At 38.9% G+C, this 27,879-nt stretch overlaps 1 protein-coding gene and 1 pseudogene across 1 annotated transcript in view; both read right to left on the minus strand.

The window, feature by feature from the left end:
- The window catches only part of LOC103474307 (Na(+)/H(+) exchange regulatory cofactor NHE-RF4-like), a 12,542-nt pseudogene extending 2,589 nt beyond the window's left edge, over positions 1–9,953 (minus strand).
- A 97-nt stretch (positions 9,954–10,050) lies between these two features.
- Positions 10,051–27,879, minus strand: part of nlrx1 (NLR family member X1) — a 20,256-nt gene continuing 2,427 nt past the window's right edge. The window contains exons 2-12 of the mRNA XM_008425165.2: positions 23,061–23,118; positions 21,716–21,810; positions 21,093–21,483; positions 19,003–19,234; positions 17,225–18,389; positions 15,531–15,714; positions 15,182–15,277; positions 14,719–14,805; positions 13,868–14,119; positions 12,398–12,605; positions 10,051–11,154 (exon numbers count right to left, since the gene is read on the minus strand). Coding sequence (XP_008423387.2) covers positions 11,017–11,154; positions 12,398–12,605; positions 13,868–14,119; positions 14,719–14,805; positions 15,182–15,277; positions 15,531–15,714; positions 17,225–18,389; positions 19,003–19,234; positions 21,093–21,483; positions 21,716–21,810; positions 23,061–23,118 — 2,906 coding nt within the window. The 3' untranslated portion in view covers positions 10,051–11,016. The remainder of the gene's footprint in view (positions 11,155–12,397; positions 12,606–13,867; positions 14,120–14,718; positions 14,806–15,181; positions 15,278–15,530; positions 15,715–17,224; positions 18,390–19,002; positions 19,235–21,092; positions 21,484–21,715; positions 21,811–23,060; positions 23,119–27,879) is intronic.

Below are 27,879 nucleotides of genomic sequence, written 5' to 3' on the forward strand. Positions count from 1 at the left end.
TAAAACTAGATATCACCGATTTAAGTGCTATCTAGCGCCTTTCAAAATAAAGAGATATCTTGTGCTTAAATACCTAAAGGTGGACATGATTTATAGCTAAAATTGAGACGTGTACAGAAAGCTGGTGGAATGGAATTGAGAACATTTGAGCAAAGGTTCTTTTTACAGGTATAAAAATGTCAGTGGTTGACTTATTATGTTGCAGAGGTATCTCTGTTTTACTAGTCTTACTTGATCAGTTAACTTTAGATGAGCTGCCACAGGCCTAAGGCCGTCGAGCTGAAACAAATATTTCAGCTGCTGTTGACATACCTGTGGGATTATGTTTCCAGAGTGATCAAGGTGGACTGTATCCCGGTCATCCTGATTGCTCATTGTGTTGTTGCAGTTGAGAGAATATTCTTCATGGAACAAGAGAGGAGGCACTCCTAACTGACAGAGAGGAGAAATCCTAACTAAATATAGTAGTTAACAATATTTAATATTAATTTTACCTACCTCTCTATAATATTTTCTTCCTTGTACAGACATAGACGTTAGTGTGACTTTGTCACCACTTTTTCTTATCAGTCTGACAATTTCCTCGTGTTCCAAGGACTCAACATGGTCACCATTAACGGCCAGCAGCAGTTCACCGTCCTGCATACCTGCTTCCTCTGCTGCACTCCCCACATCCACTTCCCTCAGTACAGGAGCTGGCATTTTTAGATGAAGAACAGCAGGTGTTTATTGGACGTACATTTGCTCTGTTGGTAAATTTCTCAGGGTGAAGTGTTTGAGGTCACTGACATGAATAATGTGCCGTTTTTCTTCGTTTACCCAATCATAACTATGACATAATTTTGCCAGCTTGTACTAAACAGTTTCAGTAAGTTTTGAAGTGATTACAGGAGTATATAAAAATGGTTAGCACCAAGCTGATGGAAGGCAAGCATGTCAAAACCAGAAAGCACCTACAACATTTTTAGGTGAATATAGAAATGTTATAAAGAGAGTTTCACTTCTGTAACTATAGCTTGAAAGTATTCTTGTTATTTCTTTGGTAGCTTTCTGTAATGGTTGAGTCAAATCAGAATGACTGATGGAAAATGTGAGAAAAAAATGGTAGTCTAAAAAATTCAGAGGTTATTTAATCAGATGAATGTATGAGATCCTGTAAATGGGTGAGTTCATGTTAATCTCAGTGATGGATTGCAGGAGTGGCCTGTTATTTCCTGTGTTACTCACCTATCTTTTGTGGGGGTACCACTCTCTCTTGTCTTAGCAAAAAACCAAATCCATCAGGTCTTTTCAGCAAATGTAAGTTCTTAGCGTAGTAGGGAAGGTTGTTGCTTTCTGCCAGCGTAGGAAGGATGGGCATCCTCCGCCTGAGATAACAGGACTCACTGTCACTGTCAATAACCAGCACTGTCACCGAGTTCCCACTCTTCTTTACCTGATAACCAAACACACAATCTTAAAACAATCTTAGAAGACTCCTAGTCAACCAATGAACCGTGTCAGATATTACTGAGGGCAGGATATACCTACAATTCTGTTCAGACTGGTGGTTGTGAGCCCTGACACAGAGACTCCGTTGATCCAGACTAAAATGTCTCCAAAGTGGACACCRGCTTTCTCTGCTGGACCATCAGATACCGTGTTCACCATGTATCGACCCCTCTGACCTTCTGACAAAACCACGCTGTTACCATGATGTTCACAAGAAATTGTTTGGTAAGTATGCTCTACTAATAACCTTAAGCAACAGAATTCTAGGAAAGTCAAGGCAAACCAATATGATTTTTGGTTACAAGTTATGTTAATAAAAATCTTATTGTAGGAAAACGGTAAACTTTTTCTGTTTCTGAATACAGAACACAATCATAAGGAAAGCAGTGTAATAAGCAAGAAACATTTAGATCAACTTAAGACAAACGGACAATGGGCAGACAAAAGAGAACTGAAATAAATACCCTCGTCGCACCGTCTTAGAAGAACAGAGGTCACAAAATGTGCTTGTTGTTATCTGAGGATGCCAACAAACACAATTGTCAAAACATGAGTGGAAGTTACCAGTAATTGGTATGATGGTCATCCCCAGTCCATGATCTGGATGTCTGGTGATGTGACACAGTCTTGGGCGAGTCCACCTGTCTCCTTTGGTGGCTTTTGCAAGCTTTTGCATGTCTAAATCCATGACCACTGCCTGATGAGGCACAGCAGGAGTCAGCAAAGTGGAGAATGAAGGTTACACCCTGTGCAGTGACAATAACTCGCATATACTGTAATTACATAGTTTTTCCAATTTCAGTTATGCTTTTGCTAAATGAAGTTAAATCAACCCTACTAAAGACTTAGTCAATCATACAGCTTAATTGAAAACACATATTTACATACACTGTATGAAAGACACAATCTCACATCAAATTTTTTGTTGGTTTTCTTCTGCTTTCAAAGACAACCTACAAAACTGAGAACAATGCAAACAGAGTGCAAGAGTTCCTAATTTCACAACATTATTGCAATGTCCACAGGTAATGATGTAAATGCTTGGATGTAGAGCCGGAGTGTCCACAGTGGGTCCTGGAGGGCCGGCATCCTGCATGTTTTAGCTCTTTCCCTGGTTTAGCACACCTGGATCAAATGATGACTTATTAGAGGCCTAACAGGAACACTGACATGCTGAAAAGATTGTTACAACCACCAGGGAGAGAACTAAAACATGCAGGATGCCGGCCCACGAGGACCCACTTTGGACACCCCTGATGTAGAGGATAGAAGGGGGAAAAGCGGGATGGGCGAGGGTCCCTCAGGTACAGGACATCAGGTTTAAACATTGTCAGATCAGTACAAGGATGGTCACTCAACTAGTGGACTTGTTGAGTGACAACTTGTACAATAGTAGGACTTGTACAATATCTGTCTTTCCCAGTAATTTTCAAGTTTTGAACAAGCGAAGGTGATTCTCATCATGACCTTTTAAAACCTGTAGTTGATATCTATGGGTTTCTGTAGTTTTCCCAGATAAATTACCATTCATCCATCCTCCCAACCTATTCAACTAAAGAAATAGTCAAATAAAAGTGTTAGTAACCTCCTGGAAGCACAACCTGTCAAATTTAGAACATTTTGAAAAGTTTCACCAATGTTCTGCTATGCTAAGACACTGAATGTATGTCCAAGTCTGTGGAGACGTAGTGGAGGGGCTGTGGTCCCTCCTGTGGTCAGAACAAGGGAAAACACAGTTGCAAACTTAAGTACTTTGTTGCTCTAAATTTGCTGAAATAATGCAATAAATGTGTGTTATTGGAGACTTTTGAAGTCACTTCTCCCACTGACCTGCGTGAGAAGTGAGAGCTGCTGCGAACTCGTCCTGCTTCTTAAGAACTGTACTCAGTCTCACGTCATCCTGCAGCAAACTGACTACAGTCAGAGAAGATGTGGGCAATGTGGACACTGTGTTTACATGTGCAGGGCGCAGCTGCAAATGTTATATTTCTCTGCCCCTAAATGCATATGCAAATTAGAATAAATATCTGTAAAGGTCCCACTATGTCTCTGAGTAGCCATAGCAACGGCCTCTCATTGAGCCTGTTACAACTGCAGCTACCCAGACAACCAGTTTCTTGACAAAATGTAAGTCCTTTCTCCACATATGAAACATTTACCTTTGGGCAAATAAGATAATTACATTGCTGTTTCTGTTGGGTTTTTTCCCCATTTTTGAGTCCAGCTCAGGAACAATCTTCTTTGAAACTTTCACAATGTTCTTCTGATGTTCTCATCCTTCTTCTCTGTCATTGTACTCTTTGAATAGCTGTTTGTGTTTTCCAACTTTGAAATCCTCATATTGCATTCTTTCATTTCCTCAGCATTAGCAGAGCCAAGCTTGCAATCATGGCCCTGCTCTGTCTCGTTTTTTTCTCTAATGTCTTTGAGCTTGTGTATCCACTCTCTTCTTCAAACTCATGATTGCTTCAAATATGGCCTTTAGGAGAACTGGGCAGTATCTCCTGCCCCAGAAGACTTTACCCTTGTTTTCACTCTGGGGCTTCATTAGAATAATTGGTTGCATAGAAAATTATGACTTTCTATGCAACCTGTGATGTTTTTGTCTTTTGGGACACTGCTTCATTAACTTGTTAGTATTCATTGGAGTTTGTTGGGTGAAATAACACACATCAGAGAGAAACTTGTGGTAATTTATGGAGTTCTAGCCACAAGCGACTGTTCAGACCGCCATCGTGGTCCAAGAAGCTGCTTTGTTGTCCATCACAGTTTGTGGAGGTAGCTTGTGCACCAGATTTACAAGTGTACTACAAACATGCAACAAAGGTTCAGGACTTTTGTATGTAAAATAAGAAAATATTGTGTTAACATTTTTTATGAATCAATTTAGTTTTTTCAGCTCTAGTTTCACAGTAATCCAATCCAGCAACCTCTTTAACAGTTTATCATTAGCATGCAGTACCTGCTCATACTCTTCCCTCCGTAGCACCAGAAGAAACAAGTCTAAACCACATGACTGGATCTTTCTCACAACCTGAGAAATATGAAGGAAAATACATCAATTATGCACATCATGTCTAACATACAGCCACTACACACAGACAACACAATGGAGAACATGACAGAACGACTACTCAGAGATCAGGACCTGCTGGCTGACTCAAATAATCAGCTAGTTTGGCCTAGTGGAGCCGTGCTGCTCCAAAAACACTAGAGCAAATATAACAACGATTAATTCCTGATTCATTCCTAACTCACATGTTGCAATGTGTCATCAAGACATGAGGGCATGTCTTGACATGTATTTTGCTATTTACAAAAATCTAAGTATCAGTCTGACAAATTATTTTCCACTACATGTTTTCGCATAAATAATGAGTTGATCGTTGTCTTAGTACTGTAACTCAGAGGACAAGTCCTAAGAGAAATGTACCCTGGAGCTATAACTTGAATAAAACTAATCCACACAGTATTTTCAGGTAGCTGTATGAAAAACAATCAATCAATAAACCAGACTAACAAATACAAACACAAAAAATGAAAACAACAGCAAACATCTATTACAGAGAACATATTGGATATGGAGTTTTGGCTTGCATAATGACTCAACTCTCAACATGTTATCGATTCAAGTTCTAAGAGCCCTGAGATATTTTCAGAAAGGTTCTTCATCTTTTTCTGATTATCTATCTGTCCCATCTTTTGCTTGAGATCTGACAGGATGGCAACTGGAGGTCAAAGAAGGAAGTGGTGTATATAGCAGCTCTGTCGCTTATCGTTCTTGGATAATATTGAGATTATCTCTCTCTCTCTCTCTGCCAACTCATCCATCTCCTGAGACTCAAAAATATTGGGACATTCCCATTTGAGTCAACACTAAGGATAAATTCACAGAGACCCAGAGAATGGATGATAGACAGGCCATCGTGGCCTGTCTATCATCCATGTGTATGAAGAACACATACAAGTTGGGGCCTGTATTCTCAAACAACCCTAGAGACATTGTTTCAGGAAAATTCTAAGAATTTCTGGAATTCTAAGATTTTTCTTAGAATGTTGCCTCAGTAAGAGAAAATGTATTCACAAAGCACCTTGGTGCTCATACAATGACAAAATGTCAGAAGTAGTGAGGACTTTTAGTGAGCCTAAGAATGTCTTTAGCAGGAAAGATGGTGGAAACAAAAGTTCAGAAAAGATCTCTATACCATTTATTTTCCAGCATCATACTCTCCAAACTGCTATGGATTGTGTCTGTATATTACATAATATGTTGGTTATACTGTATATTCCCCATCACCTGTGGGGCACATGAGTTTCTGGAGGTTTACCTTGAAAAAGTCCATGTTGCCCACATATGTCTCATTGACCTCCAGCAGTCGCTCTCCACCTCTGAGGCCACTGTGCTCTGCAGGACTCCAAGGTTCCACCTCTCTAATTATGATGCTGTGGTTGTTCTGTTCCATGTGTAAGTGAAAGCCAAAGCTCTGACCCTCCACACGCTTTAGCTGACAGAGGCGGGGTACCATGCACAGGTCGGGTTCTGGACATACAGCTGAATAAGTAACATTGCTCTCGCACTAAAATGTGATTAAAGAATCACAAAAAACACAACAACACTCACCTAAATCATCAGTGATGATCAGAGCTGGATTATCTATCCCCTCCTTTGGGTTGAACGTAAAACTAAAATAAAAAAAATTATGATGAAATTGGGCCAGGTAAAACAACAAGAGTCACAAAAAATATTTTTCAAATACTGGTAGAATTTATTGTTATATAATAATGGGCTCAACAATCTCCTAAAGAAGGCTGGTTTTATTCTGTGGACTAGTGTGAAACCCACTGTCCACAGTGTTCCTCATTTTAAGTATTTTACATAAAAGGAGGAAAATTCTGGAGAGGCCTGAGCATTCAGTGTACAAGACCATCATAGAAAAACAGTGTCTTCAGTCAGAGGCTTCTTCAGTCCTCCAGACTGCTTCAGGAGGACCTGACTACTTGTCACCATCTTTTATCACTTTATAAATGAAGTGATTAATTTAATTGATATTAAGGAAATTCTGTGCTGTTTATGCCCTGATGTCAGCAAGACTGAAGAAACCATTTAGTTCAAAAGGAAATAAACGCATCATAAAAATAAAATGGCACACCGTAATTTCTAAAAAGCACCAAGTGGCAGCAAATAAAGAGAGAACCTTCTGGAAGAAGGCAGTGGAAGCAGAGTTAAAATCATCCATCATGATTTTTCCTGTCATACATGAACTTCTCCAATACTCCTATCCTACATCTGTAAGAGAGGTACGCTGCCAAATATAATGGAAGTGAGTTTTTTCTGTAAGAAACTCCTCCAGTATGAGTTTCTGTAAGACCTAAATGACTGCAGAGTCTCACAGCAGTACCAGTACAACACAAACACAAACGGGTCTCTGAACACAACGTATATCGAAAAGGTTTTGAAAGAAACAAATGTCTTTTTCATTTCTTGACTAAACAAATTACTGAAGCATTTATTTATTAAAATGTTTGAATTAACAGCAAAGTTAAGGAGGTGGAGGATAATTCAAAGAATAAATTGTGGACTTACCGTGGGCAGTCCATCACATCCTGGTGGAGAGTAGACATGACAATGAGACTCTGGTAAACAAGGAACAGTTTTTGACTGAGCCAAAGCAACTGGAACCAAACATAACAAAGCCGTTTTGGAATGGCATTAATAATAAGCTTAAAAGCATTTTGATTTGTTTGTTGTTTGTATTTACAACAGAAAGCATCATAAGACAAAAGTTAACCATATATCTGTCGACTGGCATATTACTGACCAAACATCTTTTGTCATCCAATCCTTATCAAACAATGACGGTGGTTTAATGGTCATTACATATGGGTGAAATGTCCGATGTAAAATTATATTGTACAAAATCTCTCAATACAATAACACTTCCTGGTGAAACTGACAAGTTTGACAGGGAGAAGTTGAATCATAAAAACACACCTCAGGATAAATTTGATGCATATCTGGCAAGATGACACCATAGACACAATTTTAATCCATTTATTTTAAGAGTAGCATTTATGAAATCAAAATCTCAAAGCATTTGGTCTCATCTGTTCACTTGATGTAGTGTGTATTTTTCTTCCAAATATATCTAGAATTAATTTGATTTTTTTTTTTAATGGTACAAAATTTAGCAATATTGATAGTAAGCTGGATAGTGATCAGTCATAAATTGGGTCTAAATTGACAATCACCCTCCATATATTTTGTTTTTCATTTTTCACCCATATTTTCAGAAATAAATATACCCAAATATTTGATGTCATAAATGAGTGCATAACAATTCACAAACAAGAGGCTTTTGAAAAAATCTAAATTTTAATTTGAATAATTTTTACAACCTAAATACTTAGGTTATAAGGATTTATACTGCCCATGAAAATAGTGGCATCTTTGGCTAATTGACTTATAAATTTTTTCCTAAAATATTAAGAGAGCTGGTATTAGAGTTTATAATAAAAAAACAGACATTTAGCTACTTTATGGACATACACCCACATATAAATAAATAAGAAAATCTTGTGATTACAATAGGCCTTCGCAGTGCATTTGTTGCTCGGGCCAAAATATCAAATTTTGATTTAAATAATGCCACACCATAAGACTTTAACCACTAGTGCTGGTGTCAAGAGTCATAGTTTTTTTTTTAAAACTAAAAGGCAAAACACTTCAGAGATAATACTGTATCTACTACTATTTGTGATCATTTTTGTAGCCTTAGCTGGTACTAGACTCATATATTTTTATCAACTTGCCAAAAAGTCATAAAAATATTAAAAGAGGGTATTGGTGATTATTAAAACTAACATCTGCATAAATAGCACAAAGGCGATGTAAATCAGTTGAAAGAAGAAAGCCAGAAAAGCCAGCCTACCTTCAGAGGATGACATGGAGTTCTCTGTTTTCAGCGACTCATAAAGAGGAACTGTGAAGGGACAAAGTCCACAACATACTCAGAATCAACAGGTGAGATAGTAACTCCTTTCTTCACAAATACTTAGGTTAAATATTGACCAACACTTAGAAAATGATTGTGAACTCAGTCTGGGACCTTACGGTGGAAAGCTGCAGGATTTTTTTATTTTTATTTTTACAGTACAGGATCAAAGGTATCTTAAACCTAAAGTACACCTCACAATACAGAACTGATTATTGTACTCAATACTTGATACACAAAGTATCCATTCAGACAATTACTGAATTAGTCAGTACTTGAATTACTTAAACCAGTTCAGCAGTAAAAGCCAAATTAAGCTTATCACTGTAAAGAGCCACACAGCAATTTCAAGATTAGCTTTACATCATGTTGCTGAAACAGCTTTTTTCTTAGTCTCCAAGGTTTTAGAGGGACACCTGACAGTATTTATATTTTACCAGTGTTGGTTTGTACTTTGCTATAGCTACTCGAAGCAACTTTTTTACGCGTCAGTAAGAATAAAACAATGATTAGACTTAACTTGTTAAAGCGCAGCCAAAACTCCTTCATACCCCTAMAGAAAACATTGGAACTCTGCCAGACTGGGGGATATGTTAGTGTCTCCTGCAGGACATTTTTTAAATATGTAGGACAGTTTACTCACATGGCTCATATTTGTATCCATTTAATTGGGGGTAGTGTGGTGACTGCTAACATTTGAATATTTTACTTTAAACATGCATTTTTTTTCCAACACTGACTCCGGATTTGGTTTAGTTCCATCACATGAACATGTTGAGTTTGAACCCATTCCGTTGTGGCCTGGTGTTTGTCCTGCTGGAGGCTGAAGCTCCGCCCCTCTCCAGTCCTTTTCACTTCAACAGGTTTTCTTCACACATTGCTCTGTACTTGGCTCCATTCATCTTCTCACCAACTCTGACCATCTTCCCATGTCCCTGTTGAAGAGAAGCACTCCCACAGCATGATGCTGCCACCACCATATTCAACAGTGGGGATGGTGTGTTCATTGTGATCAGTCATGTGCAGTTTTAGTTCTTCGTCACGTAGTGTTTTGCATATTTCGCCAAAAAGTGCAATTTTGTTCTGGTCTGACCACAGTGTCCAACACGGCTTCTGGCAAACTGCTAACTGCACTTCTTACAGGTTTCTTTCAACTATGACTTTCTCTTCTTGCCACTCTTCCACTAAGACCACATTTGTGCAGAGATGACTAATAGTTGTCCTGTGGACAGATTCCCCCCCCTGAGCTGTGGATTTCTCCATGAAATGAGAGATCCACAGAAAACCAAACATAGAAAAGCAGCATTCAGCTTCTATGCAACACAAATCTGGAACAAGCTTCAAAACAAAGCTGCTGTTTTGCAGAGTTCCTTTAAATCCAGGCTGAAAACCCTCCTGCTTACATGCCTTTTATTAGCACCAAGTGAAGCGCTATTCTGAATATTTCAAGTGTGTAGTTCATGATAGCATTTAACAAAATGTACTGTTTTTTCTTTGTTTCGTAATGGATGGCTGTTTACTCCATGAACTGTCTTGTTGCTGAAATGTGCAATACAAATAAACTGACTGGTCAGATCAGTTTATTGATGTGACAAATTAACAATAAATGTGTCAAGACACTTCAAAAATAAAGTCAATTCAATCCAAGCATACAGACAAAGTCTATCACACACATTCCAATTAGATCCCAGAAATCAAACCATGCAGTGAATCAGTTCATTATTCAATAAAAACAATATACCCATTAAAGCACTGATAGAATCATTTCTAATTTTACTATTTAAATCTGACCTTTAACCTCAAACCTAAACAACCAGACAGTGAACTGACATATGAAAGCTCCTGAGCTCTAGTTCTTCTATATCACTGATTTTCTCACTTAGAAATGTTCATAAAAATGTACAGAAATCCAACTAACTAAAACTTAATTTACATAAAACAATTCTTGTCATTTACAGCTCAATTATAAACAGTTCTTTAAGTTGAAGTATAAGCTATCTTCTAGCTGTTAAATAAATCCTGTGTATACGGTAAAACTGGATCATCCGCTGGTTATAAGCATAAAGGGCAGTATGACATAATATCGACTTTATTGAGCTTTATGTTATGTTATAATGTTATTCCCTCATCAGAAACATACATTGAGTGCTTTGATCGTTTCATGCTTGTTTGAGTAATCCCTTAAATCAAGAGTTCAGGAGTGGCTAAGTTCTCTGAGGTGAGCCTCACAGACAGCAAACACCTGGTGGAGCTGCTCATCTACAGAGCTCATACATGTTACTTCATAGTGCAATGCTGGTCAAACATTGTTAAAGGCCAAATGGAGAAATGTGTCAGCTGAAGGCCGAGTGTTAGAAAGAGCAGGAAGTCTTAAATAGAGTCATAACACAACTGAAGGCAACAGTCACTTCATTGTGATATAAATTGACATTATGTGCACAGTAAATATATAATACTGCCCCTTTAAACTAAAAAAAAAAAATACAGATGCTAATATTGTGCAAATAACTGCTCTTCTGAATAATCTTGAGGTTTACTTGGTCTTGGAAGAAGAGTCCTTCTCTAAACGTTGTAAAGTCGCCTGGACTTTTTTCTGCACTTTGCGAAAGTGAAGCCTCTTCCAGAAGCTCGTTTGCTTCTCACGTCCCCACTCCAGGTCCTGGAGGAAAACCTTTAGAGAAGAAGGAGAGGAAACGCATTTCAGAGTAAGAACAGAGTAAATAGTGACACTGATTCTAGATGGGCGCAGGATAACACCATCGCACTGCGGAGAAAAACCTTGATGCTCATTCTCAACTCAGTCATTCACACACACATTCACACACACGGTGGCAAGCTATGGGATTGTAGCTATATGTGTGGGCTGTTTTCAGTCAGTTGAGCTTTCTGAGTGATCAAAATGAACCTCCAGCTCCAGTTGGACCTCGTCCCAACCAAGTTATTTAAAAAGAGTTTCCTTTGATTACTGCCCTAATTTTTAGATGATTAGTCAAACGAGGTTCTTTTGGTTCCTTGATCATTCTAACAGACACAATCTTTGTGGTTTATCTAAAACATTGAATTCGTTCTGGACAGAACCCTCACCTGCTGAAAGCTTTTAGCATTTTTTTGTTTAGAAAGTCACTTCTACCAGGTCCTGATCATATCCTGAGGTCATGACCCCCCATTTCAGAGGAATTTTTATTGTCATTGTCAGAAAGACAACGAAATTGCAGTTCCAGTACAACCATCCATTACACAACACGAGATTCCGATAGCAGAAATTTATTTAGGTCAGGCTGACATCAGTTTACTGCCTGCCTTGAAAGTCTCGCTGGTGATTCTCAATGGCAAATCCAAACAGCCAAATTTTAGGGTCTTCCACCTGATCCGAGCGAACAACATTCTCCAAGGTCATACCACATCCATTCTGAGTCCGAGATCCACTGCCCGGCTACGGTCCTGTTCCAGGATTGCACCCAGTCTGCGGCTCAGCTCCTGTATCATCTCAGTCTGAGTGTTGATCTCTCTGCAGATCCCATCAACCATACCCAGCAGCCGTGAAGTGGCCAAAACGGCCACCGGCATCTTCCAAAATTTCCAATAAGCAGAAAACCTGTTATCATAATCATGTACACATCTTCAACATCCTCGACTGACAGCGTCGTCAGACACACAGTCTTCCACTTCCATCCAGAATCCATCGTGTATCCAGCGAAGAATGTTCTGTCGGGACACGAGGGTTCCCCTTTACCCGGTTTCCCAGGGGAAAAAATTTTATCAATTGCGTTGAGAGACCAGCTGACCAGATCCATAATTTGCAACTTCAGAAGCTATGCAAGGACAGAGACGCTGAGCAGGGAAAATAGGGAGGGCAGGGAGACAGAGAAAGTGCGTCCTCCTCCTTCGAAAGACAGAGCAGAAAAAGTGTGTACCTTCAGCTGCTGCTTGACCCGTTTGTGGTCCCAGGATGAAGCATTTTCTTGTATCACCCTGAGTATGGGGTGCCAACCACCTGAGATGTCCGAGCCTTCAGTGACAGACGCCAGGACTTTGACTTGTTGGTTGTTGCCTTGGTTACCAGTTACACCCCGGCCATACAGCGACTGCTTCCCCTCATCAGTGATAGGATTAAGATACAAGCTGCACAGGGACACAGACATGTTCACAGACTGACATTCTTATAAGACACATAAATACATTTATGAACGTTGCGTGTGTTGGGGGGGCAGGGGGGGAGGTGGGGGGTTATCAGGGGATCCAGATGTTTTTCAGCTAATCTGCATGAGGTCACAAGGTCAGATGTTGATTATCTGGCATCTTCTGATACTAAAAGTAATTGTAATGCTTTTTAAAAATATTAACTAGACATTTTCACACATTTGCTTACAATACAGTATTCAATTTAAAATACTACATTTACATCTTAATTTTATGATATTGCATAAATGAAAAATAGAAAAATAACATTTATGAACTTTTGGCTAATTTGGCAGAAATCTCACACCTCAGGTGACAAGAAGTTCAAAACTTTTCTATGAACATTGATAATTGTTACCGTATCGGTTTGATCCTTTATTGGCTCTTGGAAAACCCAAATGTTTCTCACAGCAGAGAAATGATGGCTTCACACCACTTCTTAAAATTCTTTGGATACATTTTCAAGAGCAAAAAGATTTAATCCAAGCCAGTCATGTTTGTGTCATTGTTTCACAGCAACACCTTATACAATCTGGATCGCAAAATACTTGAGTAAATCCACTCTCCAGCTTATATTCCTCCTGTGTTGAGGAATATAAGCTCGTGGGATAAGATCGGCTTCACATGTAAGTATCTGTCCATCACGATCTCCCAAGTCAGTGATAAGTCAGTGAATCTCTACTGGCCACCTTTCTTCACTCTTTCGATTTACTCTCCTGATATAATTGGAGAAATTGCTGCGAATACCTTGATGCTTTCTCTCTGTCTTTCTGGACAGAGTAGCATAAAGCATTTGCTCGCGTGATTATGAGACCAATGCATCCACCCTGAATCCAAACTGGAGTGACTTAGAAAACAGATTAAAAGAAGTTATGCATTTCTGTCCATTAAACATTAAACCGTTTGTATTTTGCTAATCAGCACCATTTGAGAAAACTTAAGTCATTGAGTAATTATTCATATCACAGCTTCGCTAACATACCAAACCCCTTTAACTTGTTTTTGAAACCTTCAGAATGTATTTATTTACTTCCTGTGTGTTTGTTTTTCTTTTTCAAGCTCATACATGTTTCACACTCGCTGTCATTACAACAAAGCATTGTTTTTTTTTTTTTTTTGCAATAACGTTAAATGAGAAAAAGGAGGAAATGAAATCCAACTAGAATTACTTATAAATACAGTTAGTGCAGTGAGGAAACACATACTGTAAGGTGTGTATGGTGGGATGCTCCCTGCAGGCATCAACCAGAGCCACAGCTGCCTCGTCGCTGATAGCATTGTAAGCCACGTTGAGCTCCTCCAGACCTGTGTGCTGCGGCAGCCTCTCAGCCAGCTCCAGAGCCCCGCTGTTGCCCAGCCCAGTGTGCATTAGGGACAGGTAGATCAGAGACTGGTTCTGGGGCAGCGCCTCCAGCAGGATGCGGACTCCAGAGTCCAGCAGTGGGTTATCACAGAGCCTGGAAGGCAACACCAGATGCTGAGACAAGATTGTAAAATTAAAAATACTACCATTAATGTACTTAATTAATGAAATCAGATAAAATGCAAATAAATATACTTAAATGTATGTTTACACTTTCTTTGTGGACAATATCTCAAAATATTTTGCACATTTTCAAAAGAAAAATCAACGATAAAATGTTCAAAATGATAATTTCGTTTTTTTGCTTGTTTTGTTGAAAAATAAAGTTTAATTTAATTTTTCAATTAAATTAAATTGAAAAAATTACTTTAGAACTGGCACTACCAGTACTAAATTGGCAGAGAACAAAAATAAATAAACTATAAGCCTATAACTTCCTGCCAGGTTCAGAACTAAAAAAGCCTTTCAGACAAAAAGTGAAGAGTCTTCCAGGAAAAAATAAGCCTGTCTGCCGTTTACTCAGAATTATGCTTCATCTCATTTTCATGAGGAAAAATTGCAAAGTGAGAATTTCTAAAAGGTTTTTGATCAGCTTAACGTGCTTTAGGATTTCTGAATGTGTGACATACAGGCCTTTGAATAACTCCTAGCCGAACATGAACCCACGGCTGAACCCTGACGTAAGCGTCTTACTGTAAGGAACTAATGCAGGTCTCGGGGTCCAGAAGCAGATCTTTCAGTAGGATGCAGGAATCAGGACCCAAGTTGTTGAACTGCAGACTGAAATCAACAACAAGACATAAACAGCTAATAACTGTTAACACACAGCAAAAACAACTGTAATTATGGCTCTGCTACAGTCAATCCTTGTTAGAAAATAAATTGAACATTCATATTTTCAAATACTCATTTGCTGGTACTGTTTGAATTAGAGAAGCTGTTATTGTTATATTAAGGAGGTTTTCTCACTCCTGGATGAAGATGGACCCACAACTTGACAAAAACAGTAAACCCCTTTGCTCTGTTACAGATCATCATTTATACTTACATACAATTCTAATATAAATTAAGTGTTTCTATTTTTTTTAGATGCCAAAACACACATATTGTTAAAGCATTGTGCCAAAGATAGACCTCCGTTGATATCTGGTCTTACTTGAGGCTGTATGCATGCCTGAAAGCCGGCCCCAACATCAGCAGCATGTTATGAGTCAGGAGGCAGGAGGACAGGTCCAGCTCCTTCAGGTGATAACTGTGAAAAGAAACAAACATTCAAAACAACACAATTTTACAGCCACCAACATAAACAAAGAGAGTCTAAAGCTCATTTTGAAATTTCTTTACAAATTTAGTTTACAAGTTTTCACAAACAATGTACATGTCTTCATATGTGTTTGTAACATAGAACTCAGATATTAGTTGTTTTTTACCAGTTTTTCTAGAGAGGAAAAGGAGATTTTATTGGCCTAAACAACCTATTCAAATGGGTGAAAAATGAACTTTACCTTGCAGACGTGCATGAAAGGACAGAGCTCAATATGAAGCATTTGAGTGAAGTCATCCGAACGTTGGTTAGACAAATGTTTTTGATTGAGGACAGCACCTCTACAGTCAGTCTGGGATTCTGAAACTCATACAGGAGGACTAGCAGATCCATCAGCTCCTCTGGTGGCTGAGGCTTACTTAGCTCTGGAATAAAGAAAGAAGTCTGCTTGCTAAATTATTTAGTAAAGGTAGTAGGATATCTTATTTGCAGATGTAATTATTTTTTTCAAAAATGATGACTTATTTCAAGTAGAAATCTTAAAGGGGAGGAGGAATGCAAGAGTGAGTTGTTGCCCCCTAGTGAAAAGAAATATGAAAGTACCAGTTCCAGGGATAGTTCATGGTAGGCCAACTTATTAACATAACATGTAAAAGACGGGCATTGAAAAAGAGTCTGGCGCTCACGATTAAAACGCATATCTACGTTTGTCCTGCTTGGTCATTTCTAAGACTAGCCAAGAACAACCAGTACCTGCATTTGGCTTTAATACCAAATTTCAGACACAAAAAAGACAGAAATCCACATACAACTTGCCAATGAGCCACATTAAATAAATGTCAGATTTTCAAACACAACCTCTTTGAAAAGAAGACCACGGAGTCTGGTCTAGTTTACACTATCTACAGAGCCACTTGTTCAAAAAGTTGGGCATGAATTTAAGAGAATGACAGACAATGTCCTGACCTTGTCTGACCCTGATGCCGGCCTAACCTCATGTCTTCCTTCCAGCAATTTGGCGTCAAGTTCCAATATAAATTAAACTTCAATTACTCACCTCAGGAAAACCTAAGAAAAAATTTACATTTGAATGGAAAACAACTATCATCAAATATTTACGTGTTAATTTAAGGTGTTAATACCTTAAATGGACAGTCTTATGTAAAATCCACCTTTTGGAGCTTTATATCATTCTACAATGTTATTCCCTCATCAAAAACATGTGGAGTGTTTGTTTTATTCTTTCATGCAGGTTTAAGAAATCTTTTCATCTCTTTGGTTGCCATTCTAGGTGTAGAAAATGAGTGACGGCCTTTTCAACAAATTTGATGAATTCCAATAAAACTTGTATTTGGATATTAAGATTTGTTCTGGGTGGAAATTAAAATTTATGATCTGCAGATAAAGATATGTAGGGCTCCCCTACTATTATAGTGCATTTGTCTATTTTTCAAAAAGCCACTCCAGTCTTCATCAAATAATAAGGGCATTACATCATTCATACTCTGTGCTAAAATAGTTGTGTGTAATTCATAGTCCAAATTCAAAAACATTTATTGGCCTATAGGATTAACAATCTGTTTGGATGGTTAAGGATTTGTAGTAGGTTTCAAATTAGGGCTGCACCAATTGTAGTTTTCTGGACAATCACCGATCTTTCAAAAGCCTGCCTTACCGATTCTGACTTTGGCCCAAATGTCTGAATTTTTTTGTCTGAAATTTTGCTAAATACAACAAGAAAGTCACTCAGTTGGTAACAGTGGGGTGACTATTAACTGAAAACGTGCAGACATGACCTGGTGGGCTGGACTGACAGACCGGCCCACCAGAAGAGGACAGTGGTGGATTTTTACCCTTCTTCTGAGGTTGGTAAGATCGAACAATAATATCGGCTTCACATGTCGCAATGAGAAACTGGGCAGAGTGTGCATTTACCTCTTACAAGGTACTTCCTGAGGGCATGTGTTATCTGAACAACCGTGGTGCTTTGGATGTTGCAGTCTAGTTGCTGAAGAAGTACCCGATTATTATATTGTAACAGTCCTCCCATGAAGATGGGGTAAAGCTCAAAAGATTTGCTGTCATCAAACTGTTGTGGCTGTGGGCCATGGACTCCCAAAAGGCTTTGCTCCACTTGATCCAGAACATCGTCGTTATGGCTGTCTTCAGTGCGGAACATTTCAACGGCCATAGTTCTGGCAATTTTGCCTTTGTTGTAGGTGCTTATTTTCTCATAAAGCTTTGGAAAAAGCTTAAGCAGGTTGAATATAGCAAAGAGCCTGAGTGGAATAAACTTGGAAAGGATGTTCATGAGGGCACTGACATCCTCACTTGCCTGACCAATGGCTACAGACACCTGGCTAGTTAGCTTCTGCAAAGCGGATTTGTTTTCCCCTAAAACTATATAGAGAGCTGCTAGGTACTCCTGCAAGGCTGGGACAGCAAACACGTACAGCTTCTCGTTGTCTTCACAGAGTTCTTTTGAAGAATGGTTCCTACTCTTTACACAAGGAGCCAGGAAGAAGTCTAGCACATCAGTCTGGAACACGGCCAGCTGATGCAGCTCTTCGTCCGTCTTGGTCTTTCCACCAATCCACTGTTCCAGTTCTTTGTCTGAGAAAGAGGTGCGCTTGTTCATCACACCATCAAACGCAAGTTTTCCAACTGTAAGGACAACATACTTCATTAAAGAACTTTGATGCTCCTGAGAGGATGGACTTGTCCCAGTTCTTGTGCCAAGCACCTCACCCCCAAAGTTAAGCCGAAAAAAGCTAGTATAGATACCGGTCAGAGTGCGGATGGGGGCCTGAGGAGTCGTAAAATGAAGAAAGTGTAAGGTAGCACACGTGAGCCAGCAGTAAGAGGGAAGAAAGCAAACGGCAGCCAGCTGGCTTTCGCTCTGCAGGTTGAGGTAAAGGAGCTCTATCAGTGTCTGGGCCTCCTTGTTCTGTGCTGCTTCTTCACTCTGCAGCAGGCGGCTGGTGAAGTACGCACGCTGGCGATCCGGGTCATTGAAACCACAAATCTGTGCATAACGACTCACATACTTCTGAGGGATGCGTTCCACAGCAGACAGTCTGGTGGCCATTAAGATACTGGCCTAGGAGACAGAGCAAAGAAGTTTAACACAAAAAAAAAGAAAACAACTGGACATTTCAAAATTACACTACACTTCACAAATGATGTTCTGTTGACAAGGAATATTTTAACAACTCAATATCTGCTAACCCTTAACCTATTGTATTTATAATTTGGTTTGGGCACAAAGTCTTTTTCTCTGAAGAACAAAGTTTTACATTAAATAATATAATGGAAATGTTCAATTGATTCTGATATTTCTTCCAACTAGAAGATTTTTTTCTTTACTGTGACAAATGCCTTAATGACAGTATATTGTGGAATCTGCTTTCTTTTCATAAAAAAAAGAAGAGGAAGAGCCCATTACTCTGATAAAATGGTTTTGGTGATTCTGACAGTCTATAAGAGGACTGTTAGATATTGATACAATTTTTATAAAAACAGTATTTACCATCTAGTTTCAATGTACATTTAAACTTCACACAAGTCAAATTCTGTGTGGTACTGCTTGTCTTTAGCTGTTTTGCTTTACGAGGACCGAAAAGACAACTTATGGCTGCACATAAACCTAAACCAGAAAGAAGGGAAACTGGAAACAAAAGGCTAGAAAACATTATTCATGAACAATGGTTTACCTCAGGAAGAAGATATTTCCTCAGCAGGTTCACAATGAGTACACTTGGTGGAAGAGGCTCATTGGGATCACTGCACAGCTCAGAGGACCCGATTCGGAAGTCAAGTTGCATCTTTTCCATCCCATTAAAGAGGAAAAGCACATCCTTAGCGTGGTCTCTATCCCCACTGAGTAAAGGATGGTTTTTCAAATGAAGATACTTCCTGCCAACCAGATCTCTTAAAGAAACTGCCCTGTTTAAGAGATGATAATGACCATTATTAAACAGCAAGGTTTGATTGAAAGTTAACACACAGGCTGAGCAAAAGTAGGGTTTTCCCCAGAAAACTTGTTAAGCCTGGTGGTCGGGGCACTGAGGCGGTCCACCAGGAGGTTCATTGCGTGTTTGTGTTAAAAAATTTTAATACACAAACATTAAATGTAAAAAAATATTACTAGGTCATTTATAAGTTCCTGGAATACATTGCAGACAATACTTAACCCCACAACTATAGTTTAAAAAAGACAAATCAAAATCCTCCAGGCTTCCTATCCTGTTCAATGCATCCATCAGGAACCATTCTGCTCAGCCAGTGAGATGATCAGCGCAGTACAGACACTTGCAGTGAGATTATGTAAAAAAAAAAAAAAAGTAGTGATTTTTAAAATTATTTTTATTGTTTATTAAACCAAAACAAGCAATGCCTAGCCTGCTTTATAATACATGTGGGGAAACCTTGTAATGTATTGGTTTTTAAATTTTATTGCTAATCTAACACAGTTGTATCATAATCCAGAGTTTCCCCCAGAAAACTTGCTAAGCCCGGTGGTCGGGGTGCCGAGGCAGTCCACCGTGTTTTTGTATTAAAAGATGTTAAGGTGACAGGAAATTAAAAAAATATAACTCTGTAACATACCAAACCCCTTTATATGCGTTACGGGAAAACATCGCCAGTGAAACACTACTTAAACCCACAACTAGTCTTAAAAACAACAAATCAAAATATACAATTAAGATGAATATCAATTATTTGCACTTTTGTTTAATGCAAATTAATTCAGCGGCTCCATCAGGCCCCCCAGGGTTTCAGGGGCCCCATAAATGCTAATATTTTAACATAGACCACAGATACATAAAAGTAACATTTGTTTATTGAGATGACCAATGCTGCTAAATTTTAGTCAATTTCAGCATACATAAACTACAAGATTTTAAATTGTTTAACATTTAAATGTAAGATTTTAAGGAGCTGGCAAGTTTGCTTTGTAAAAGTTCAAAGAACAATATTCATAGTTAGATTGTTTAGTTATATTAGCTACAATCTGATGCTGTGAGTTTAGTCTTTGAGTTTGAGCTCTGTTGTTCACAAATACAATTTAGTCAGGGCCGTGCAGAGACCTTTGGAGGGGCAGGGGCTCAAAATTAAAAAAGGGCACATTGAACAAGATCTTAAAACACCGTACAACAACATAGCAACAACCCATATTAATCTAGAATTTCATTGGATCCCACTATATCATTGCCATCATGCGGGGACAATGCAGAACAAATGTAGTCTATTTTCCCCAACAGGTTTAATGTTTCTGTTTCAGCTGCTGACAGTCCTGGAGAGCTTATTACTTCACATTTCTGGATCTAGCCTCCAGTATTTATATGAGTAAAATCAGAATTTATTCAGATGGCAGGAAATTCAATTAAAATGTATTGTCATATGCACCAACGTACCCCAGCTGGGTAAGCACAAGTTAGACATGCTTTTCTCATGTGTTTGTTCTTTGCTTTGTAGGAAATTGTTGTGCTCAATGCTGCAGACTTCTAATGACTCACAGTTTATGTTGGGCCCAATGGAACCAGAAAGTCTAAGTGTGTTTGTGGTGACTGGAACTTATAAGACTGTTACTTTCAACCATATTTAGAACTGCAGAAACCTTTTGGATTACATGTGACCTGCCTCAAGAAATAAGAAATAATTAATTGCCTTCTATTTAAGCACTTAGCATTACCGTCTCCTGGATGAGTAAGTGTTTACACTACCGAGGTGTGCATAGTCACGTTTTAGTTTCATCGTCCATGTGACAGGTAAGACTGTAGACAGCAAAGAGTTCACTCACTTTGTCAGCTGACTGAGGTCTTCACATGTGAAAGGAAGCAGTAACTTGAAGCGAGTCATCATGTTTCCAGCACACCAGTCCAGCACCAGCTTTCGAACTATTGTAGCTTTCCCAGTTCCCACAGCACCATACAGCAGCACATTGAGTCCGCGACCTTCACTCCAGGCATCGGTTGGGTCAAACAGCTGTTCCACAGTCAGTGAATGGCTAGAGGAGGTTTGGGTTTTGTATGGTGACTGGAGAAGTCCTGCCCTCTCCTCATCCTTTCTTTCTAAAATAAGTGGATCTATATGCATGGTCTCTGGACTGAAGAGACCTCCAAACTGTTTCTCCTCTTTGGGAAGGTGGCTGAACCACAGGAAAAGTTTCCTCTTGTGGATCTCTACAGGGTCTATAATGAGAGAAAAAAAAGAAGAGGAATGTGTAAAAAATGTTTTAAAATGTTATGCATGAGGGGACGTTTGTTTGCTGCATTGATTTGCCTCAGTATAGTTCTAGGTTTTGGATGCTTCTGCTCTGAATTTGACATGATGTGTTTGTCTTTAAGTACTGCAGTGGAACAAAGGCAGCAGTTTGCTGTTATCTTTGTCTAAGAGTCTTCAGATTGAAACAGAGTCGAGTACCTTGATTAAAAGAGATGGTGCTGAAAGTCATGCAGTGACAAGACGAGTCCCTTCTCTTCTTCCACCTCCATGCTGCGGGAAGTTGAATTCGCTGTCTGTAATACACAACATGTATCACCTGTTAATTCAGGTTAAACCCATGCAAAATGTTCGTGTCAAACTCGAGGCCCAGCGGCCAAATCTGGCACCTGAGCCTTGAGTTATAGATTCTAGATTTATAGATTGGCCTCCAGATACTAAAGAAGACCTACAAGTCCCTCCAGTTTTTCACAAATCCACAAAATAAATTTTTTTCTGACTTTACTGGAAATTTTTCTTGCTGGTTTCAAAATTTTTCAATACTCAGTAAGGCTCAGTCTTCCTTGATGTCAAGTGATTGATACAGCAATTAATAAAAAGTCAAATTTAACATCATACGTTAGGGAAAATATTGTAAATATTTGCTACAAATATTTCTAAATTAGCACCACAAAATCTGTCATTTTGATTGCAAAACACAAACACAGTCAAAAATCCTGGCTGGACTGATCAGTGTAGAAAGATGTTAGACACTTATTGAATGCTGAAACAAACAGCTTTTATTGATATTTTAACAGTTAAATGGGTTTTATCAAAAGATTCTGGAACAACCGGATCTTTAAGAACATTCAGCTTTTTGATGTGGCCCAAAATTAAAATGAGTTTGACGCCTCTATATGCTCTGTATGTTATTCAGTGGTGCTGCGAATAGCAGTTTCAATACTTTGTTCTCCTGTAGAAGCTCAAGTCTGCACACCATTACAACATATAGTAACAGGAGATCTTAAACAGCAACATACCAAAACTCCCATCATGCCTTATTTGTATAGCCTTGTGTCAACTGCTGAGCCTTCAAACATCTGGAACTTGTTCCCAAGGATGAATTGGGCTTGTGCAGCTCCACATTTCTCTTCCTGGTATTGTGGCTTATTTCTTATTGTTCAGGTTTGGACTTAAACTACAAGCACAGGTTTGGCTCCAGTCAACTCAAATGTGCCAACTTATCAGAAGTTTCCAAAGCCAAGACATCATCATCTGGGCTTTCCTTAATTGTTTAATGAGATAGTAATCATATATGCAATCTTCTGATTTTGAAGACATTAATAAATAATATCTCTCATATATGTTTTCAATCATTATTGTGGCATTAGCAAATTAAAATAATGTAGGTTATTCTAACTGACCTAAAACAAGAGAAGGTTGTTCTGATTTAATGTTAGACGGTGAGAACAAAAAAAACGTGCCTCCTAATTTTCTGTAGATCACAATCTGGTTTCACTTGTACAAATCTATGCCAGCTAAAAGTACATCACTCTGTTTCACTAACCTGAATAAAATGCTCATCATTTTTGGTGTGTTATTATTGCCTTTGGTCAGAGTTGGTTCTGTAAAACAAACAAACAAACAAACAAACAAACAAAAAACAGGAATATTAGGTGCAAAACAAAACATAACATTGTATTGCATTGTCTCTTTTGAGAGATATGTGTTCAGAATTTTTTTTATTTTTAAAAAAGGTACATATACTACGGTGGCTGACAGGTGCAAATGCGCAGCAACAGAGAAAACATGCAAACAAAAAAAAGACGCGCACAAACGCGCAGCAAACATAAAAATAGACGCAAACAAAAAGCAAATAAAATGCAGAAAACAAAAAAAGAGACGCAAACAAAAAAGAATACAACCACAAATGAAATGCAGCAAACTAAAGAAAAGATGCAAACAGTGCTGAAAACGGAAGTGCTCCAGACCACTAGAGGGACTCGAACAAAAACAGTTGTGTCCAAATTTAGGGTCCGGATCCTTTAAAACGGGTGTTCAGAAAAGCAGCAATGGCGGCCCCAGATAGCACATGATGTTAAATCAACGTTGAAAAATAGTTAGAATCGTTAATTTTTGGTTGAAGTCCACAAATGACGGTGGATCAACCATCAAACAATCATCCACCTCTAGCCAAGTAACTAACGTTGAAACTGTCATTGAATCAATGTTGTTTGTGGTTAAAATCTAATGACTGAAATGCGTTTGTCTGATCAACATCTCATCAATGTTGAATCAATGTTATCTGTTTTGCCGCACCCCTTCCCCTCCCCTCCCCTCCCCTCCTCCTCATCCGCGCTCTGGGTCAGAGCATTTTATTACTGAGCGGGAGTTATCATGTTTTAAATTAAGCACTGTAGAGGATAGTCGGTGCCGATTCCTTTCTGTACATTTTCTTACTTGTTCATAACAATATATTGACGCAAAAACATCTACAACTTACTACAAGGAGTGGAGCGGTCCACCCCCACCTAATTTGGCACACACGATTTTAATTGATGTCTGATTAACGGGGTTTTGCTGAAATGAAAACACGCAGGTCAGTTTGCCTTGAGGACAAGGTTTGGGGGAGAACTACATTGATTGATCTAAATGATCAATCAATGTAAGCTGTTTTTCACACCCCTTTCCCCCCACCACCCACCCCTCACCCCATCTAACCCTCAATCTCCTCCCCCTTTCCACTCTCCTCCCCTCCCTTGGGCTCTGGGTGAAACAATTTTAATTTTAGGTGAGGGTTTTAAATTTTCACATTTTATTTTGTTAAAGATTTTTTCGGCTCTAGTGGCCTTTATTTGATAGTTAATTGACAAGAAAGGAGGTAATGAGAAAAAGGGGAAGACATGCAGCAAAGGTTGCCAAGACCAGGAATCGAACCTGCGACAGCTGCGTCGGGGACTGGGGCAGGGGTGGGCAACTCCAGGCCTCGAGGGCCGGTCTCCTGCAACTTCAACACACCTGAGTCAAATAATAAGGTCGTTGGTAGGACTTTGGAGAACCTGCCTGAACAGAGGAGGTGATTCAGCTATTGGATCCAGTTGTGTTCTACCAGGGAGACATGTAAGAGTTGCAGGACACCGGCCCTCGAGGACCAGGATTGCCCACCCCTGGACTAAGGCCTCCATGTGCGCAATCTGTGCAGTTTGTTGCACCCCTCATCACCTTCTCATCTCCCCCTACTCCCTCCTAAAACTCCCCACACCCACTTGCTCCTCCCAGCCTTCCYCTCTTTACCCCCTCTCATCCCTTCTTCCCTCCCCCATCCTTGAGCTCTGGGTCAGAACATTTTATTACTAAGTGGGGGTTAATCATGTTTCAAATAACGCACTACATGTTGAGAACATTGAGTTGTGACTCCTTTCTGTACATTTTCTTACTTGTCTGTAAATAATATTACTGTCTGTGCATAATGTGTTGACATAAAAACATCTACAAGTCTCTACTAGGAGTTGTACAGTCCGACTCCCCCTTTTTACACTAGTGGTTTGTCCCAACCAAACAGCCATTTTGCTGCTGGTTTGTTTGCAACYRGCTTCTGAATTGAATTCTCCTCTGAGCAGTTTTATGGTAAGTTTTTCAATATTACTTTGATCTTAAATGTGTTTATTGAAAAATAAGGGCAAAACAATGCCCATAGTAATCCTGGTTATTTTGGGGCAAAACAGATAATTTTAATAATTGAGGTCATGTCTCATTTTGTATTATTTTCATCCTGCCCACTGCTCCAGGCCTAAGTATGAAATCCTGTGAGATTTTGTGAGCTTTGAGTTTTTAAAATAGGGCGGGGCCTGTTGTTTGGTCTGGGAGAGCATGTGGTGGACAARGAAGTGTAAGGCTGGCTGCTCCAGGTAGGCTTCAAATTGTTGTGATAGTAAGCACTTGTTTTTCATTTTTTATTATGATGTGCTTAGATGTGTCTCTGTTCCAGAACAACTGAGTTATATATTTGCATGACCGTCTGCAGTCATCAAGAAGTGCAGAAGGTTGTTAATCAGCCACAGATTAAATCCAGGTGAGGCAGAAAGAAACACTTAAAACATGTAAGGCAGATGAAACGCTGAACTAAACCTGCTAACAACTGATTCAGCCTGTTGTTTCTTGGATTGGTAACTGGTTAAACTGAACTGGTCTATTGTTACTGGTGTGGGATCTTTATCAGCACGTGGACATTTTATAATGAATTTAATCAACTTATTTGGAAATATTTGTAGTTGATTGAAGATTAAACCAGCTATTTGATGGAAGTTTATTCTGTATAAATTATAAATAATTTTTCCAACTACAGTATGTTATTACGCAATAGTCAGCCACACCCCCACCTCCTCTCAGACTCCTACTGACTGACTACTGACCAGCTCTCCGTCTAACGAGTCTGAGAAGCCTCTAACTCCTGAGTATTACCACAGATGAGTATATAGAGGGTATTCTGTTTAAGCTGGAAGCGAGAAAGATGCGTCTAGACTCTAACCACCTTCAGATGCTGAGATTATGACCTTTTACAGTAAATGGATCAGACATCCAAATAGCCCGTGGTAGCCTGACTCCAGAAACCACCCCAGTTAACGGCAGCTCTTTCTCTATTAATAACGTGCACTTGTTTCAGTCTAGATAACTTTAGAGACTCGGCACGAGTCCCAAGGTCATTATTTATCATAACTAAAGAAACGTCTGAAGCCCCCCAAGTCACTAGGATCATGAACATTGATTTTATATCAACCAAAAGAATTATTATTCCTATGACTTAATTAATTTAACTGTCCACAGCATCAAATAGACTTTAATATTTTATTAGCAAGCTTTAGCAGGGGAAAATGACATACAGCTACTTCAATCAAAAACCAAAAGATTGAAATATAAAAGAATTTTAGAAAACACACTTCCCTCTAGTCCCTATACTGTGTCACTGGACCTTAAGAGAGGCTTTGGGATGCAGTTCCACTCTTTCCCAGATGCTGAGTTGATCTTGGCAGCAGAAAACTTTAAATTTCATGGTCAGGGACCCATCTTGCCATAGCAGAGTTCTTTTTCAGAATAAATCCAAAGTTGAACTGGTGAATGTTCTTCATGAGTTCAGTTCTTTATCCATAGGTGATCTTTGTCTATCCCCCATGTCTACTGCAGCATCGTTGAGATGTTTCTTGGGTTGAGAGTAGGGCAGGTGTCGAATCAGAACCCGGGTTGTGGGCAAACGGATCTTGTTCCTTTCTAGAGCAGTGCGAAGTCTTTACCTTCCCGTGGTTTCAGAGTATAGCCCCAATCTTGGTCCTGCATCTTCTTATGGTCTTGACTCGAACGCTGCCGGAACGAAGAACCCCGTTCTTCTCTCGCCTGTGCTTTTTATACTCTCGGTATTTCAGTCGTGTGCGCATCTGCGACTTACACAATTATCTACTTCTGCATCTTGGTTGTGCATACACTAGCTGCTTGCACAATCTCCTGCTGCACCATTTTCTTTGACGTCAACCGCCTTGGTTAACCGTTATCTTCTTCCCTACTCAGTTCTTGAGTTTCCTCTTTTACTCTTGCTGCAGCTTCTATCTGCACTTAACATCTGGTTCTTTTGCTTGTTTCATAATCCCACTTCCTGATTCTTCCGTACTCACAGTTATTACTCTCGCACAGTAATAACTGTGAGACACAGTATTAAGACATCTCGTCTAACTTGAATAAGACTATTCATTTATGATTTTTTACATTTACTCCTTAAATCAAGTTCGCATAACTCATCACGTTGATTAGTGGTACATTATTAAAATAAGGATTTCACAAGTTTTAATCACATCAAATCACAATACTGAATTATTTGTTTCTTCTGGATTTCTATTACAAGAAAGATTATATAAGTTTCAGTCAACATTAAATCATAATTCAAGATTACTTGTTGCCTCCGGGCTTTTGTTATCTGTTTTCTATGTGTCCTGGAAAGATCTCAACCAGTTCCAACCAGGTTTCACGACAAGTATAAATCACCTTTTGCTCTATTTATCTGTCTCTGGTGTGTTAAATAAACCCTGATCCTCCCTGAGTTTTATCTTTAGTTTTATCTTTCTGATAAACAACCTTTATTTTAAATATTGATTTCCTCATTTTAACATGAGTGCAGCATCATAAATCCTACACTTGACTGCAGCTTCATAGGTAAATGTAGTTGAATACGTAAACATTAAGATAAATATTAATGAAAGATTAAGATAAAAATGTATTTAACAGTGAGTACATGGGGAAGTATATGGTTTGTATTTGTTCTCAGACCTGTAACCAGTACACTGTTTAATCTTTCAATGTCTTTCAGAACTTTTCAAATGTTTATCATATTTCTAACCGGC

The sequence above is a fragment of the Poecilia reticulata genome, linkage group LG13 (assembly GCF_000633615.1).
Source record: "Poecilia reticulata strain Guanapo linkage group LG13, Guppy_female_1.0+MT, whole genome shotgun sequence".
NCBI lineage: Eukaryota > Metazoa > Chordata > Actinopteri > Cyprinodontiformes > Poeciliidae > Poecilia > Poecilia reticulata.